General features: G+C 42.2%; 2 protein-coding genes across 4 annotated transcripts; both read right to left on the reverse strand.

The window, feature by feature from the left end:
- Nucleotides 1-33: 33 nt before the first annotated feature.
- LOC310659176 (aldo-keto reductase family 1 member C3-like) lies at nucleotides 34-8,064 on the reverse strand. 2 transcript variants are annotated; one of them, XM_083402378.1, is made up of 9 exons: nucleotides 7,910-8,064; nucleotides 6,765-6,932; nucleotides 5,992-6,108; nucleotides 5,301-5,378; nucleotides 4,962-5,084; nucleotides 3,803-3,912; nucleotides 1,585-1,750; nucleotides 841-923; nucleotides 34-468 (listed from the first exon to the last, which is right to left on the reverse strand). In XM_083402378.1, exons 1-9 carry the CDS (start codon nucleotides 7,994-7,996, stop codon nucleotides 426-428), a joined length of 975 nt encoding a protein of 324 aa, XP_083258504.1. In that variant the 5' UTR covers nucleotides 7,997-8,064; the 3' UTR covers nucleotides 34-425. The 2 variants fall into 2 exon arrangements, with proteins under 2 accessions (XP_083258504.1, XP_083258505.1); XM_083402379.1 differs by having other exon boundaries at nucleotides 6,765-6,917; nucleotides 7,910-8,017.
- Nucleotides 8,065-9,503: 1,439 nt separating this feature from the next.
- LOC310659207 (aldo-keto reductase family 1 member C3-like) lies at nucleotides 9,504-18,350 on the reverse strand. 2 transcript variants are annotated; one of them, XM_083402432.1, is made up of 9 exons: nucleotides 18,150-18,350; nucleotides 16,533-16,685; nucleotides 15,388-15,504; nucleotides 14,794-14,871; nucleotides 14,454-14,576; nucleotides 12,272-12,381; nucleotides 11,059-11,224; nucleotides 10,398-10,480; nucleotides 9,504-10,022 (listed from the first exon to the last, which is right to left on the reverse strand). In XM_083402432.1, the coding sequence occupies exons 1-9, from the start codon at nucleotides 18,234-18,236 to the stop codon at nucleotides 9,980-9,982; spliced, it is 960 nt and encodes a 319-aa protein (XP_083258558.1). In that variant the 5' UTR covers nucleotides 18,237-18,350; the 3' UTR covers nucleotides 9,504-9,979. The 2 variants fall into 2 exon arrangements, with proteins under 2 accessions (XP_083258558.1, XP_083258557.1); XM_083402431.1 differs by lacking the exon at nucleotides 16,533-16,685.
- Between the last annotated feature and the right edge of the window lie 474 nt (nucleotides 18,351-18,824).

Raw genomic sequence — 18,824 nt, forward strand, 5'->3', positions numbered from 1 at the left:
ACACATTAGAAAGAAGTAGGGATAGAGGAGGAGTTTAGTTTTGTTCACATTTTAATGAGAAACTACACAGCTCACACTTCTTGTACCAATATGCAAATCGAAATGCAGTTATCCAAAAGAAAGTGGCAATTCTCTGAATTTTGTGATGCAGTTGTTCAGTTACAGAATACATGCTTTAGTTTAGCCAAAAGTGCAAAGAAAATGGTGGATGGTAGGAGAAATTTGCAATTATGAATTTTCAAGAGATTTTCAAAATTCCCAAAGTGATGTGGAGATGTGAGGAACTGAAGAGTGGAAAATGAGCCGCTGGGTTGCTGGGAGGAATTGATACTGACAGATTTGCCCACCCCTAGTTAGAACAATTTTTTTCCATGCAAAAGGACCCAGGTTCAGAAGGGGATAAATTGGAGATGGGAGACGGGAACTTATTCCACATCTGGTGGATAATATTGTGGGTGACCAGCAAATCTGAAACAAAAGAAAAGAGAGTCAACACTCAGGGGTGTGGAAGATTCACAAGCAACACACATTGATCTGTTGCCAGCCATTACTTCATGAGACCACTTCACACAGTGCATTGTAAGCTCCGCCCCTAGTTTGCCATCAAATGCCCTCCCTGCTGACTATCTGGGAGGCTGAAATTCAAAATGCACCCCACTCCAACAATGCATGGGGCTTTCGTACAAAATCTCCACAGTAATTCCTTCTATAATTTCACCTTATTCTCTATGAAGAGAAGAGATGGATACCAGATCTTTTCTTCCTTTTGCTCTCGCAGTATCAATTCTTGCGTGAACCAGTTTTATGTATTCATATGCTTACTATATAAATGTGACTTACATTTCTGCTTTTAAAAAGCTCATGCTTTTGTGAAGGCCATCAATGGATTTCATATCCTCCTCAGACAGCTGGAAAGTAAATGCCTGTCAGGGGGAGAAAATAAAATGCTGAGGTGGTATTTAATCATGTCTTCTTTCTGCACCTCAGAGCTGTGCACTTTTTTCCAGCAACAGAGAAACCAAAGCAAACTTTGCTACCACCTTCCAAAGTTCAATTCCTTCATTTAACAGCTTCAGTCCAGATGTCCTCCCACTGAGGGAATTTTATATGCATAGTAATGTAGGTTTGCAATAGAACAGGAGTGGGGAAACTGTGGCCCCCCAGATGTGGATGGACTCCAACTCCCCATCAGTCTCAGCCATCATGTCCAATGGTCAGGGATGAGGGAAGTCATAGTCCAGCGAAGGAAGTTCTTCATGCAGTTTATAGCTAAACTACCGAACTTGCTCCCATGGGAAGGAAGTGACAGCCACCAACTTGGATGGCTTTAAACATTAGACAAGTTCATGGTGGATAAGAATACCAATGGAAGCTAGTCATGATGGTTGCACTCTGACTTCACGGTCTGAGGCAGTGATTCTTCTGAATACTCACTGCTGGAAACTCCTCCAACTTTTTGAGTCCCCAAACCAAGATGTGCATCTTCACTCCCGTACTCGTGTCATGTGACCCGTGAGATCACAGTGTCCAAATGACCTGCTTTTTCGGTATTGTTTTTAAATGGATTAATATTTACTGCTTTACCTGGGCATTTTCCTCAATTCGCTTTCTGGTGTAGGTCTTCACTAGGACCACCAGGCCACGCTGCAGTTGGTAGCGAATAGCCACAAGAGCTGGGGTTTTGTTGTACTTCTTGGCAATCGCAACTAACAGAGGGTCTTCAAGCAAGACAGGAGTGTTTTGATCTATCCTGCCGGAAAGCAACAGAAGGCGTGTTTCTGGTGTCCAGAATATATAAACCTCACTCTAAAATTAATACAGTATTGGCCTGGTCCATGCAAAATACACTAAATATTTTGTATTTAAAGCTTGGTTAGTGGATTTGAATTAATATAAGTTTTTAGTACCATGCTCTACCCCCTCCACTAATAAATCGCAAACTCATACGTTGCATATGGATTATTCTGTAGGCAAAATGGTAGCATCTGTGCACAAAAGGGAGGTTTCTTTCTTTGCTTAAGTACAATCAGTATTTGGAGGGGGACACCTAAGGCAGGAAAGAAAGGCCCAAAGAATCCTGTGTGCCTGCTGGAGAGTTGATGTTCAAATGAAATGGAGGATCCTGGAGGAATGCACAGCTCGTTGTCTTGAAGGAGAACTCAATATTTGTCGCTGGTCCCACTTGTTAAAAATAAGCACTTAAGTGGCTTCCAATATAGATAAAAACAATACAATTCAAACGTCTGAGACACACAAAATAAGCTGTGTAAAAAGAGAAATGCTATAATTATTTACTGTAAATGTAAGCCTGGATACAGGGTCCTTTTGTCTCTGCCATTCTACTGCTTAAGCAACATTAAACATAATATAAATATGATTTAAAAACAGCACAACATTTCAGAAGCAGAAATTATTAAATAGCTCCCTGCCTGCAACATTTGAAAACATACGTTGGGGAGAAGTCAAGCAGTAATATATATATATATATATATGCTTTCGTAGATTTTCACGGGTACAGGAATGCAGGTTTTGGTGTCCTCGGGTGTCTTCCCGTGTAAAAGTTGGGGTGTCTAGGCGACGTTTCGACGAGGTCTCACTCGTCATCTTCAGGCTGGTGCTTTCGGCTTCTTGTTACTGGAACAGAGCAGGATCTCAGTGTTTGAGTTCCTATAAATACTGTTGAGGAGGTGTGGTGTATAGCCTCCAATGTTCTGGGCAGAGAGGAGGTTCCCAGGCTAGTGTGCCTTTTCTTCTTTTGTTCCTTAATTACTTGAGGGATATCTTGAGTGATTTCTTGAGTGATTTCCTGAATCCCACTTAGGTGGGTCATTAGGTGTGGATTAGTTGCTAAAGCCTTCGTGTCTTGAACTCTTGAACTTTGTGAAGAGTTTTTCTGAGAAGATGGCTGTACTGCACTTGGTTGTGCTCTGGCTTGACTTCGTGTATAGGGGCGAGCTGTGGTTTTGTGGCCTGTGCCAGCCCGATCTGTGTAGGGATTGCAGGGGGGTGCAGCATCCGGAGGTGCCACCCTGGTTTGGCTACTGGATGGTGTCTGTAATTTATCTGTGGAGAGGGTCTGGGTTTGGGTCTGGTGTGGTTGATTGGTGATGGCGTTCTGTGTGCCTCTGGATCTGGTGTCAGATTTTGTGGGGAGGGCTAATTTCCAGATGTCTGGCAAGCGGGATGTGTCGTCACGCTTGTTCATGTTGTGAGGGTGTTTCTCTATCTCGATGGCTTCCATGATTATTCTCTTGTGGTGATGTTCCATGTTAAAGAGCAATTTGGAATCTGCAAAATTAATTTCGTGTCCTGTTTCTTTCATGTGTTGGAAAAGAAGAACATTGGAGGCTATACACCACACCTCCTCAACAGTATTTATAGGAACTCAAACACTGAGATCCTGCTCTGTTCCAGTAACAAGAAGCCGAAAGCACCAGCCTGAAGATGACGAGTGAGACCTCGTCGAAACGTCGCCTAGACACCCCAACTTTTACACGGGAAGACACCCGAGGACACCAAAACCTGCATATATATATATATATATATATACACACACACTTTAGCAATGGGAAGGTTTCTGAGAATATCTAAAATGGGAGGGGAAGAGCTTTGTAGATCTCTTTGTGGAATGATTTCACCAATTGAGGGGCCACTACAGAAAAGGTCCTAGTGCTGGTATTCACCACGATGCACTTTATTAATTGTGGGGCCAAGAATGCAACCTTCAGAGCTGATCTGGATGCTGGGGAATAGTGGGCCTAGGTGGTGCCTGAGGTGGTTCCCAAACGTTCCCAACTCTTACCATCTTGGGTCCCTTTGGGATCCCAGGACACTATATCCTTCCAGGATAATATTGTTTGACTTGCAGAAGGCCAGCAGCTTGCTTTGGTTCCGATAAGGATGGCATTCAACCTGTGGATTCAAAATCCCCCAACACAACCCCAAAGTGAGAATTCAGATGAAACAAAGAATACTGTGAAATAAAGGAAAGACAGAAAAGCAGAACCATGCTATTATTTCTTGAAATATCCCAGTATTACTTTTCTTAAAGTGTGTTTTACTTTCTGATGTATCAGAATCTTTAGATGACCATTCTTGCATTTGTGGTTTCCATTGCCACACTCCTCACCTGTGAAATGTGTATTAGATGGATATGAGGGACAGGGCTTATTCCCTCACAATCTCCTGTCGCTCCAGCCTTGTTGGAAATATCCTGATCACACTGTCCTGCCTGCTGTGTCTCTATTTCTGCCCACTCAGTCTCTGAATTTTCTACGTTGAGCAGAAAGGTCTGATGGGGGATTTGCCTGGCTTTTCTTCAAGCTGAGCAGATGCCTCTATATCAGGCTTCCTCAACCTTGGCCCTCCAGATGTTTTGAGACTACAATTCCCATAATCCCTGACCACTGGTCCTCCTAGCTAGGGATCATGGGAGTTGTAGGCCAAAAACATCTGGAGGGACGAGGTTGAGGAAGCCTGCTCTATATCATCTGGGATTCTTCTTTATCAGGGTCTCATTGGTTATATGATATACACCAGTGCCCAAGTGAATCAGGGCTGCTTGTGCGCAGCAGCTTTGCCCAGATGCCTAACTCAAAAGCCCTTCACTCCCCAATTGAGAACTTCCAGAGTCCCCACAAGAGGCTGTGTGGGCCCTGACTGCTTGCAGACCTCCTTCTACCTGAGATGCCTGTTTCAAACATTATGGACTTTTCCACACTTTCTTCAGAGGTCTTGATTAAATGAGAACTCATTACTGGTTCCAGGAATTTATGGGAGTCCGCCCCACAACTCATAACCATATCTTCTTGTCACTGGATCTGCAATCTTATAGCCTTAAGCAAGTTTTTCAAGGGAATGGCTGTGTTTGTTCAAACAAAGGTCCTCTCACAAAAGAGCTTAAATAAAGAAGCTTTCAACTGTGCTTGGAGAAACCACTAAAAAAAGCAATCACACTTGACCTGGTTTATCACTGGCTTGTATTTCAATCCTGGCTTGTTGAGGATCATTTCCAGCTGCTTACGGGTGAAGTTGGACACTCCGATGGACCTCACCAAGCCAGCATCTTTGCACGCCTCCATTGCCTGGCAAAGAAAACACAAAATGTTTGTTGAGTGGTGTTTGTTGAATAGCTGAGGCCACACCTTTTTCTAGAGTCAGATTGGAGTCTTATATTTCACCAGCTCTCGTAGGAGCCATTGTGTGAGTCATTGTTCTGGAATTGCCTCCTCTGGTGGAAGGCTACTGTGCTCTGTATCTGAAAGACTCAAGGGCTGGATTTCCTAATCCCAGGCACCTACCTCCCATGTCTTCTGAAGATCTACGTTGTCAAAAATCATTTTTTTGTCTTCTCCCATGGGAATTAAATCTGGTCCAGGCTGGAAAAGAAGGAGGCGGAGGGAATAAGTGCACTTCAGGCCTAGAAGTTCTCTTATCTCTGTAATATTATCTAATACTAATGACAGTGATAGAAAAAGGGAGATAAACTTGCAAGGGCCGGTACTACAGTGTAAAGATCTGTGGGAAACTCAAATCACAAGCACCACATTTCACATTCTTGTTTATTCAAGAGGGATAAAGAGGGAGTTCACCTTGCAGGGGCTGATACCACAGTGCAGGGATCTGTGGGAAACTCAAATCACAAGTACAGGTCTGTTTCCCCATTGCTCCAACCCATTTTCTTTCTTCCCTCGACCCCTCGCCAAGTCCTGCTCTGCACACAATTTATTTCTTATGATGCCTATGTGGTTAATGTACTCATTATATGCAAAGGTTTTCTTTAACTGGCATGTTTCTCCCCCAAAATCTGGGAGCGATCATTCTTTGATTAAGATATGTTCTAGCAGAGAACTGTCAGCATCTCTAGGAAATGACAATTCCCAATGTTCCTTCAGGGAATAAAATATTTTTAACAGGCCCTCCCCCCACACATTCAATTATTGTACTCAATACTTGCTCAAGTACTCAATTATGACATCAATAATGATTTACCTTCATAGAATACGGATTGTGAATTATGAACAGATCCATGTAGTCAAACTGAAGTTTCTTCAGTGATTCTTCTAAGCATTTCCGAACCAACTCAGGGCGGTGGAAGGTACTCCAAAGCTGTCAAAATTAAAAGGATATTTATATTTTCACACAGCCATAGAGTTTTTGGATCTCGGGACCATATAGCTGTGGCAGATGATTATTCCGGTGTGCACAGTGTTAAGGGCAAACTCAAATATTCTTCTGAAGAGTATTCTGAATTGATGTGGTGAGGTAAAGCAATTTAAAAACCATTATTAATTATAAATAATATTTTTACTATTTATTTATTAAATTTCTATATTGCCCTTCATCAAAAGATCTCAGGGTGGTTCACAAGATAAAAGCACAAATAAATAGTCAAAACAGAAGCAACAGAACTGTAAACCATCCTCCCACAAACAGGTTTAAACAGTGTGTAGAATATTAGTGAGCCCAAGGCTTGGTTTAAGAGGAACATATTCGCCTGGTATCTAGAGGTGTATAATGAACCTCCCTGCAGAGAGCATTCCCCCGACAGAAAAGGCGCTGTTCTCGTTTTGCCACCCTCTGAGCCTCACATGGAGGAAGCATACAAAGATGAGCCTCTGAGGATGAACGCAGAGTCTGGGTAGGTTTATATAGGGAGAGGCATTTTGCTCTGATTTTGTTAAATAATGTCTGTGAAATAGCATCATGATGCAGGCACTATATTTGACTCATTTTTTGTAAAAAAATTTGCCAAACTCACTCACTTTTCCGGTGTAGAAAATGTCTTCCCTTTTTACTGTTCCATCTGAGATCTTTGCACGAACGGCCCGCCCAACTTCTTCCTCAGTCTGGTATACATATGCACCATCAATATGACGGAAGCCGAATTCTATTGCTATCTTTGTAGCCTCCTCACACTTGCTTTTTTGATTCTACCAGTTGAAAAGGTGAAAAAGTTAGTCAAGGTTTCTGGCACATTTATAACAAAGTAACACATTGTCGGTGGACATTGTCAAACTAGACCTGAGTCATCAAATAAAAATAAAGAAAAAACATGTGAAAAAGTGATTTATATGTGTTGTATTATGCCAAATAATATTCGCATAATACAACACATATGTTGGCATGCAGGATTTAAAACGAGCAATCAATTAACTTGTCAGTTATTTTGGTTCAAACAGTGGAACACTGTTGACACATACAGTTTGTAGAATGCTCTTTTTAAAAAATCGTTTAATGTTTGTGAAAGACAGTAGATGAGATATCCAAGAAGGGATTGAGGAAGTCTCTTCGTCAGCATGTATGTCTTTGTATAAAATAGATTCTACCCTCACTTTATATGTGAATGGAGCAGGCATATGAATTGGAAAAAGGGAAAAAGGAAAATTCCTTCAAAAAAACTGAGTGGTAGCTTTTATTTGGTAAATTCATGATATTCCTAGAAATTAATTTAATTATATAACAAGAATCGACACCAATCCCTTCATTTGCATTACTGGTGATATGGAATGGACCAAATGAAGATGGTTTGGATAAAGAATTGATTTTATATTTATTGTTAGTGTCCAGAATAGTTAGCTAATGCCTGGTGAGTTTGGATAATATTGTTACTCCCAACAAAACTAATAGTGGGCACTTATAGTTCTATAGAAATATTTTTGAAAATATCACTAGAAATTTTGCACTGGGGACTTTGAATCCTGCAGCAACTCACACTGGAAACTGTTTCTCAGCTACAAACCATTCTTGGCTGCTGTGACCCAAGAAGTTCTCATGCACAATTGGCTTCTCAGATCAGGTGAGGTATCTCGTGCTGTGCTTTGCAATGTATGAAGCACTCAGCAGCTGGCAGGCATTTTGCTCTTCAAAAACAAGTTACAACAATCTGAGAGTTAAATGTTTTACTTACAGTGTCCGGAGTATATGTTCCAAACCCCAGTACGGGGATTTTGTTCCCATCATTCATTGTAATGCCACGGTCTTTGCTAAGTTCCATTTTCTGCTTCTGTGCTTGTTCAGCAGGATGAAACTGATCAACACTCTTGTGGTGAAAGGAGAAACTCGAGTGAGAAAAATGAAGTTCCTGTTTCCAATAAAATGACTTCTCTTGGCACGATAGGAGGGGAGTGCCTAAGCAAATACCCTGAAGAAATGAGAGAGAAGGGCGGGGAAACCTATGTCCAACTTTTAATCAGTAATTTTCAGCAGAATGCCCTTTGTACACCAGCAGTTTCCCTGTTGACTTAGCAGCATTGCTTTCACAGGATAAAAAAGAGCTGTCATATGAAGGCCTGAAGAACACACAAAGGATGTAAGGAAAGAAAGGACCGTATGAATAAGATCCCAAACTGCCTCTGGCTGTGTACATTTTGCCAGCACATGTAAAACACATTTGATGTGCACGACATTCCCCAAAACTGAGATTTGTTAAAGATGCTGGGAATGGTAGCTTTGTGAGGGGTAAACTACAGTTCCCAGAATTCTTTTCAAGAGGTCATGTGCTTTAAAAGTGCTCCAAATCATAGCATCATAGAAATGTGGACTTGGAAGGAACTGTGAGGATCATCTACTTCAACCCCTTGCAATGCAGGAATATTTCGCCCAATGTGGGGCTCATACCCACAACACTGAGGGTAGAGTCTCATGCTGTACCAACTGAGCTGACCCTCAGGGTGTGTTTGCTTACACAGTTATCTTCTGGTTTGGAGTAAACAGCATCAGAATGGAATGCACCATAAGAAATGTTAGGGTGGATAAAGGATGTGGAATGTGGCGCCGTGTGCACAATGCTCAGCCTGAATGCAGATTAAAAGGAAGTATGTCCACAGCCTCAGCCTTTACTGGAGGGTTCAGGTTATGCAAAGCAGGGGCTGAGTGGGAGACAGCAAGTAGCAACAAATGATTTCAGCAAGGACATTTTGAATATTGTTACAGATTCCAGAGGATAAAATGCATGCGTATAACATGGCCATAAGTCATTTCAGGTTGTGCTGGCAGACAATTGAAACCCTGTGCTCTTTCCTCCTCACAGCCAGCAGAGGACCTCAGAGCCAGCCATGGTCATTCCTGCCCATCCCTTCCTCAGAAGTGGAAGCAGCGACTTTGTAATTTAGGGAAGGTTTTAATGTTTAATAGGTTATTGTATTTTAATATTCCATTGGAAGCCACCCAGAGTGGCTGGAGAAACCCAGCCAGATGGGCGGGGTATAAATAATAATAATAATAATAATAATAATAATAATAATAATGATAATAATAATAATAATATCTGGTTGGCCACTGTGAGAACAGGTTGCTGGACTAGATGGGCCACTGGCCTGATTCAGCAGGCTCTTCTTATTTTCTGAAGTTATTTCAAATAATCTTGGCAATAAATCTCAGGCTATGCAGCTGCTTCTTTTTATGAATGTTAATCCTCCCCCCTTGTGCTATTTTCAATATATGAATCACCCCCTTGAAACTGCTATTTGACACATTAGAAAGAATTAAGGATGGCGGAGGAGTTCAATTTTGTTCACATTTTAATGACAAACTACACAGCTCACACTTCTTGAACCAATATGCAAATTGAAATGCATATCGAAATTTCTCAGTTATGCTGAGAAAGTGGCAATTCTCTGTATTGTGTGATGCAGTTGTTCAGCTAGAGAATCATTACAAAAATGCATATACTGGGGTAAAGTATGCATTAAAGAACATATATCAGTGAAAACACCATGCAAACATGCTTTATTTTAGCCAAAAGTAGAAAGCAAAATGTGTATGGTAGGAGAAATTTACAATGATGAATTTTCATGAGATTTTCAAAAATCCCAAACTGATGTGGAGATGTGAGGAACCGAAGAGTGGAAAATGAGCCGCTGGGTTGCTGGGAGGAACTGATACTGACAGATTTGCCCATCCCTAGTTAGAACAAATGTTTTCCATGCAAAAGGACCCAGGTTCAGAAGGGGATAAATTGGAGATGGTGGACGGGTCCTTATTCCACATCTGGTGGGTAATACTGTGGGTGACCACCAAATCTGAAACAAAAGAAAACAGAGTCAACACTCAGGGTGTGGAAGATTCACAAGCAACACACATTGATCTGTTGCCAGCCATTACTTCATGAGACCATTTCACACAGTGCATTGTAAGCTCCCCCCCCCCCTAGTTTGCCATCAAATGCCCACCCTGCTGAAAATCTGGGAGGCTGAAATTCAAAATGCACCCCACTCCAACAACGCAAGGGGCTTTCGTACAAAGTCTCCACAGTAATTCCTTCTATAATTTCACCTTATTCTCTATGAAGAGAAGAGATGGATGCCAGATCTCTTCCTCCTTTTGCTCTCGCAGTATCAATTCTTGCGTGAACCACTTTTATGTATTTATATGCTTACTATTTAAATATTACTTACATTTCCATTTTCATGTAGCTCATGCTTTTGTGAAGGCCATCAATGGATTTCATATCTTCCTCAGACAGCTGGAAGGTAAATGCCTGTCAGGAGGAGAAAAAAATAATAATGCTGAGGTGGTTTTTACTCAGGTCTTCTTTTTGCACCTCAGAGCTGTGCACCTTTTTCCAGCAACAAAGATACCAAAGCGAATTTTGCTACCACCTTCCAAAGTTCAATTCCTTCATTCGACAGCTTCAGCCCAGATGTCCTCCCACTGAGGGAATTTTACATGCATAGTAAATGGTCAGGGGTGAGGGAAGTCATAGTCTAGCAAAGGAGGTTCTTCATGCAGTTCATAGCTAAACTACCGAACTTGCTCCCATGGGAGGCAGTGACAGCCACTAACTTGGATGGCTTTAAACATTAGACAAATTCATGGTGGATAAGAATACCAATGGAAGCTAGTCATGATGGTTGCACTCTGACTTCACGGTCTGAGGCAGTGATTCTTGTGAATACCCACGGTTGGAAACACCTCCGACATCCTGAGTCCCTAAACCAAGATATGCATCTTCGCTCCCTCACTCTTGCATGAGTCATGTGACCCATGAGATCACAGTTTCCAAACCACGTGTTTTTTCTGTATTGTTTTTAAATGGATTAATATTTACTGCTTTACCTGGGTGTTTTCCTCAATTCGCTTTCTGGTATAGGTCTTCACTAGGACAACCAGGCCACGCTGCAGTTGGTAGCGAATAGCCACGAGAGCTGGGGTTTTGTTGTACTTCTTGGCGATCGCAACTAACAGAGGGTCTTCAAGCAGGGGAGGAACGTCTGTATTGCACCTGTTGAAGAGAAACAAGGGGAGAAGGTGTGTTTCTGGTGTCAAGATGCACTATTATACATGCACAAATATAAGATGGGGGACACTTGGCTTGACAGCAGTATATATGAAAAAGAGCTAAGGGTCTTTATAGAAGACAAGCCTAACATGATTCACAGTGTGATGCAGCAGGAAGAGAAGCTAACGCTATTCTTGGCTGCATCAGCAGAAGTATACTGTCCCGATCAAGGGAAGTAATAGCAGCACTCTATTATGCATTGGACAGATTTTACCTGGAATATTGTGTCCAGTTCTGGACTCCACAGTTTAAGAAGCATATTGACAAACTGGAACATGTGCAGAGGAGGGCGAACAAAATGATAAAATATCTGGAATCTGAGCCACATGAGGAATGGTTGAAGGAGCTAAGAATGTTTAGCATGGAGAAGGGTAGATGGACAGGTGATGTGATAACCATCTTCAAATATCAGAAGGGCTGCCTCATGGAAGATGGAGCTCGCTAGTTTTTTATTGCTTCAGAGGGTAGGATTTAAATCAATGGATTCAAATTACAAGAAAGGAGATTCTGACTAAAAATTAGGAAGAACATTCTGTCTGTAAGAGCTGTTCAACAATGGAATGGACTCCCTCAGATGGGTGGTGATGAGGGGCAGTATACAAATCTAGGTAAGTAAGGTTTTTTTGTATTTAATGGTTGGTTGGTTGTTGGTTGGTTGGTGTGAATTAATATAATTTTTTAGTATCCCGTTCTTCACCATAAATTGCAGTCTGAGTGGGACTATACATAAACAAAAGAGAGGTCTCAGCAGGCTTGAGGGAACCCCAAGCTTTGCATAAGTACAAAAATGTACTTGGGGGGGGGGACCAAGAAAGAAAAGCAAAATGTGGGGCCACTACATAAAAGGCCCTAGTACTGGTATCCACAATGAGGATCTTTATTAATTGTGGGGCCCAGAATGCAAACTAAAGAGCTGGTGTAGATGTTGGGGAATAGCTGGCATAGGTGGTACCTGAGGTGGTTCCCAAACGTTTTGGCTTCATCTCTTACCATCTTGGGTCCCTTTGGGATCCCAGGACACTATATCCTTCCAGGAGGATATTGTTTGACTTGCAGAAGGCCAGCAGCTTGCTTTGGTTCCGATAAGGATGGCATTCAACCTGTGGATTCAAAATCCCCCAACACAGCCCCAAAGTGAGAATTCAGATGAAACAAAGAATACCGTGAAATAAAGGAAAGACAGAAAAGCAGAACCATGCTATTATTTCTTGAAATATCCAACTGTTACCATTCTTAAAGTGTGTTGTGTTTTCTGATGCATCAGAATCTTTAGATGACCATTCTTGCAATTGTCGTTTCCATTGCCACACTCCTCACCTGTGAAATGTGTATTAGGTGGATATGAGGGACAGGGCTTATTCCCCTACAATCTCCTGTCGCTCCAGCCTTGTAGGAAATATCCTGGGCACACTGTCCTGCCTGCAGTGTCTCTATTTCTGCCCACTCAGTCTCTGAATTTTCCATGTTCAGCAGAAAGGTCTGATGGGGGATTTGCCTGGCTTTCCATCAAGCGGATCAGATGATCTGGGATTCTGCTTTATCAGGGTCTCAATAAACTGAAATTTCCAATCAAATTGAGCAGTGGAGACATCAGAAAATAAAATCGGCACTGGGGGGAGGCACAAGACTTTTCAAAGAGGCCAGTTTGATCCCACATGTAAGGAAGTAGTGGTATATTTTTCAATAATCCTCTCTGTGTAAATGAATTTTGTATGTGAAAAGTGTCACCACTGTGGCTCAGCAATGGCGGAAAGTATGGGGGGAAGACATGAGAATTAATTGTCTGGGGGGGGGACTCTATCCCACCCCCTTACCCCCTCTACTGCCATATATGAATTGGATAGTGCTTCAAGGCTGGGCAGAAGGTACAAAAAAGCCATGATTCAAGTGGGACTCTCTGTACCATTAGTAGTTCCAGGAATTTAGGGGAGTCCACCCCACATCTCATAACCATATCTTCTTGTGACTGGATCTGCAACCTTGTAGCCTTAAGCAAGCTTTTTCAGGGACTGGCTGTGTTTGTCAAAACAAAGGTCCTCCCACAAAAAGCTGAAATAAATAAGCATTCAACAGGACAGCTCCTCTTCCCCCAGGGACAGAGTTGTGGGAGGGCATCCAGGACCTTATTGTGACCTGGCAGTGGGTGGAGGGATGCCACCCATGACATTGGGACTCCCAGCCACGCCACGCCCCTGGTTGACCAATCGGGTAAGCCAGGGGTGTGGCTGCTTGCCATTTAAATCGTGGCGCAGTTGGAAGGGGCGGCCTCCACTCGCCTCCTCATTGGATCTCCCAGCTCACCCGCCCTCTTTTTATGCGTTGCATGACTTCTGCCTTGCTGCCTTATTTTCAGGGCCAGGTAGTAATTTTTCCTCCATTCTGAAGGAAATCAGCCCTGAGTGCTCACTGGAAGGACAGATCCTGAAGCTGAGGCTCCAATGCTTTGGCCACCTCATGAGAAGAGAAGACTCCCTGGAAAAGACCCTGATGTTGGGAAAGATGGAGGGCACAAGGAGAAGGGGACAACAGAGGAAGAGATGGTTGGACAGTGTTCTTGAAGCTACCAGAATGAGTTTGACCAAACTGCGGGAGGCAGTGGAAGACAGGAGTGGCTGGCGTGCTCTGGTCCATGGGGTCACAAAGAGTCGGACACGACTAAATGACTAAACAACAACAACAAAAGGAATTTTTCCACTTGGCAAATTGGCACCAGCCATTTGGTTTTCCCCTGCCTTGTAGCCACCGTCACAACTTAGGCATTGGTCTTGTTCATGGGAAGTGAGGTTGCTGCCCCTCCTCATTAAAGTTACCCTGTTAAAGGGATCTGGGTGTGTGGATCCTGTCCAAAGCCTGGTGCAGGCTAGGGCAATGCCATGACCCCATCAGGGACCATGGGGTGCTCTTAATTGATGTACATTATAGGGCTCCGCCTAACAGTGGTTTACTGTTAAGCGGCTTCCTGTGGATATGCAGGAGTCAGGATATGGGCTGGTTTTACTCAGTGCCTAAGCAAAACCGCTCAAATCTGTAACCAATCAAGTTGTAGCCTAATTTATACCATTAACCCAAAATATTTGTGTCCGTGGGTTTATTATCTAAGGGAACTGCGGGGCCCAGGGCCTCGCCACGCAACACTTGGAACAAACCCTTACAGAGGTCAATCACACTTTACCTGGTTTATCACTGGCTTGTATTTCAATCCTGGCTTGTTGAGGATCATTTCCAGCTGCTTACGGGTGAAGTTGGACACTCCGATGGACCTCACCAAGCCGGCATCTTTGCACGCCTCCATTGCCTGGCAAAGAAAACACAACATGTTTGTTGAGTGGTGTTTGTTGAATAGCTGAGGCCACACCTTTTTCCAGAGTCAGATTGGAGTCTTATAGTTCACCAGCTCTCATAGGAGCCATTGTGTGAGTCATTGTTCTGGACATGCCTCCGCTGGTGGAAGGCTACTGTGCTCAGCATCTGAATAACTCAAGGGCTAAGATTTCCTAATCCTAGGCACCTACCTCCCATGTCTGACGAAGATCTACGTTGTCAACAATTGGTTTTTTGTCTTCTCCCACAGGAAAGAAATCTGGTCCAGGCTGGAAAAGAAGGAGGCGGAGGGAATAAGTGCAGGTTGGGCCTAGAAGTTCTCTTATCTCTGTAATACTATCTAATACTAATGGACAGTGATAAAAGAGGGAGTTCACCTTGCAGGGGCTGATACCACAGTGCAGGGATCTGTGGGAAACTCAAATCACAAGGACAGGTCTGTCTCCCCATCTCTCCAACCCATTTTCTTTCTTCCCTTGCTCCCTCGCCAAGTCCTGCTCTGCAGACAATTTCTTTCTTATGATGCCTATGTGGTTAATGTAATCATGATATGCAAAGGTTTTCTTTAACTGGCATGGTTTCTCCCCCAAAATCTGGGAGCGATCATTCTTTGATTGAGATATGGTATAGCAGAGAATTGTCAGCATCTCTAGGAAATGAAAATTCCCAATGTTCCTTCAGGGAATCAAATATTTTTAGTAGGATCCCCCCCCTCCTCAAATTCCCCCCTCCCCAATTCAAATATTGTACTCAATACTTTCATTATGACATCAATAATTATTTACCTTCATAGAAAATGGATTGTGAATTATGAACAGATCCATGTAGTCAAACTGGAGTTTCTTCAGCGATTCTTCTAAGCATTTCCGAACCAGCTCAGGGCGGTGGAAGGTACTCCAAAGCTGTCAAAAATATAGAGTTTATGGGCCTTGGGACAATTTAGCTGTTGCAGATGGCTATTCTGGTGTGCACAGTGTTAAGGGTAAACTCAAATATTGTTCTGAAGAATATTCTGAATTGATGTGGTGAAGTAGGTGAAGTAATTTAAAAAATAATTATTGCTAATAAATAATATTTTACTATTTATTTATTAAATTTCTATATTGCCCTTCATCAAAAGATCTCAGGGTGGTTCACAAGATAAAAGCACAAATAAATAGTCAAAACAGAAGCAACAAAATTGTAATCCCTCCTCCCACAAACAGGTATAAAAAGGGTGTAAAATCTGAATCAGCCCAAGGCCTGGTTGAAGAGGAACATTTTCTCCTGGTGCTTAGAGGTGTATAATGAACCTCCTTGCAGAGAGCATTCGCCTAACAGGGAGCCATGCAGAAAAGGCCCTGTCCCCGTGTTGCCGCCCTCCGAGCCTCACATGGAGGAAGCATACAAAGAAGAGCCTCAGAGGATGAATGCAGATTCTGGGTAGGTTTATATAGGGAGAGGCATTTTGCTCTGATTTTGTTAAATAATGTCTGTGAAATTGCATCATGATGAAGGCACTGTTAGGATATTTCCGTTCCACCTTAAAAGGGAGCAGGCTTTTTGTGTCAGAGTCTGCGTATTTCCTGTCTCACAGGATGTTTATGTTGTGTCTTTGCTCTTTCGTTTCTCTCTCTCTCTGCCGGAAACTCTCAAGCAGGCAGTCGTGTTTTTCTTTGTTCTGATCAACGCTGAATAAACTTGGAAAAATGCTCTCCTGTGTGCATCTTTCGCTGTGTGAACACTGCTAATAGAGTGTGCAAGAGCTCTGGATCTTCAGAAGCTATTTCTGGAGCTCGTGTCGCTAATTGCTGATACTGCGTGTCTACGGGAGATCAATGCATGTCCGGAGACGACGTGGAGGTCAAGATGGACTTTGTCTCCCTGGCAGTATCCCAACAGGCACTATATTTTACTCATTTTTTTTAAAAAAATTGCCAAACTCACTCACTTTTCCGGTGTAGAAGATGTCTTCCCTTTTTACTGTTCCATCTGAAATCTTCGCTCGAACAGCCCGCCCAACTTGCTCCTCAGACTGGTATACATATGCGCCATCAATATGACGGAAGCCGAATTCTATTGCTGTCTTTGTAGCCTCCTCACACTTGCCGGTTGAAAAGGGGAAAAATTTAGTCAATGTCTCTGCTTCAGTGGAGAAATTAATATAAAAGAGTACCTGTAAGTAACCTTGAGTGTTGGTGGACATTGTCAAACTAGATTGAGTCCCATGGACTCAGCTAGGCTGGGTCAAGACACATCAAATAAAAAGAAAGTAAAAGCATATAAAAAAAGTGATTTATATGCATTGTATTATGCGAAATAACATTGTGCCACCGAATGGCATGCAGGATTGAAAATGAGCAATCAATTAACTTGTCAGTTATTTTGGTTGAAACAGTGGAACTCTCTTGAGACATACAGTTTGTAGAACGCTCTTTTTAAAAAATTGGTTTAAATGTTTGTGAAATAGGACAAATATCCAAGAAGGGATTGAGAAAGTCTCTTCGTCAGCATGTATCTCTTTATATAAAATAGATTCTACCCTCACTTTATATGTGAGTGGAGAGACATTGGAAAAATGGAAAAAGGAAAATTCCTTCAAAAAGCTGTGTGGCAGCTTTTATTTGGTAAATTCATGATGTTCCTAGAAATTAATTTAATTTCAAAACAAGAATCGACGCCAATCCCATCATTTGCATTGCTGGTGATATGGAATGGAAGAAATGAAGATGGTTTGGATAAAGAATTGATTCTATATTTATTGTTAGTGTCCAGAATAGTTAGCTAATGCCTGGTGAGTTTGGATAATATTGTTACTCCCAACAAAACTAATAGTAGGCACTTACAGCTCTATAGATTTTTTTTTTTAAATATCACTAGAAATATTGCAGTGGGGACTTTGAACCCTGCAGCAATTCACACTGGAAACTGTTTCTTAGCTACAAACCACTGATTAGTGCAGGCGTCACCAAACGTTTTCAGCAGGGGGCCGGTCCACTGTCCCTCAGACCTTATGAGGGGCCGGACTATATTTTGTAGAAAACAAAATCAACGAATTCCTATGCCCCACAAATAACCCAGAGGTGTATTTTAAATAAAAGCACACATTCTACTCATGTAAAGACACCAGGCAGGCCCCACAAATAACCCAGAGTTGCATTTTACATAAAAGGGCACATTCTACTGATTCCCGGACTGTCCACGGGCTGGATTTAGAAGGCAATTGGGCTGGATCCGGTCCCCGGGCCTTAGTTTGCCTACCCATGGATTAGTGCGTGGAATTTAACCTTCAGTTTTACCTTCAGACAGGTTATCTATACGTCAGGTGATTTGATTCTAACAGCTACAGTTGTACCTTGTTCCCGATCACCTTGAGAGTCAAAGCAGCGCTTTATGTTGTATTCTTGGCTGCTGTGAGCCAAGAAGTTCTCATGCACAATTGGCTTCTCAGATCAGGTGAGGCATCACATGCTGTGCTTTGCAATGTATGAAGCACCCTGCAGCTGGCAGGCATCTGGTTCCTCAAAAACAAGTTACTACAATCGCGAGAGTTAAATGTTTTACTTACACCGTCTTGGGGATAGGTTCCAAATCCCAGTATGGGGATTTTGTTCCCATCACTCATTGTAATTCCGCGGTCTTTGCTAAGTGCCATTTCCTGCTTCTGTGCTTGTTCAGTTCTTGGCTGCAGGATGAAACTGATCAACACTCTAGTGGCAAAAGAGTGAGAAAAATGAAGTTGGTGTTTCCAATGAAATGCCTTCTGTTGGCATGATAGGACGTGAGTGCTTAAATAACCCGAGGAAATGAGAGAGAAGGGCGGGGAAACCTATGTCCCACTTTTAATCAGTAATTTTCAGCAGAATGCCCTTTGTACACCAGCAGCTTTCATTGTTGACTTAGCAGCATTGCTTTTACAGGATAACTAACCTATGTCCAACTTTTTTTAAAAAATAATATTTATTAAAATTTAATAAAAAACAATAAAGAATTTAACAAGCAATACATAAAAAATAATACCAACAACAATAAATATATTAAAAAACTGATAAAACAATACATCTAAACAACAAGAAAAGCAAAACAAATTTAAAAAACACAACCAATGTTTCCATATCCTTACCTTTCATTTACTAGTTTCATCGACCTCCTCACACCTCCCTTTTTTGTATTCTAGTTCAATTAGCTATTTCAGCAATTCCTTTCCATCTTTCTCAATTTTTTGTTCTGAAATTTATCTTAA

The sequence above is a fragment of the Podarcis tiliguerta genome (genome assembly GCF_965153285.1).
Source record: "Podarcis tiliguerta genome assembly, chromosome: 10".
Taxonomy (NCBI): domain Eukaryota; kingdom Metazoa; phylum Chordata; class Lepidosauria; order Squamata; family Lacertidae; genus Podarcis; species Podarcis tiliguerta.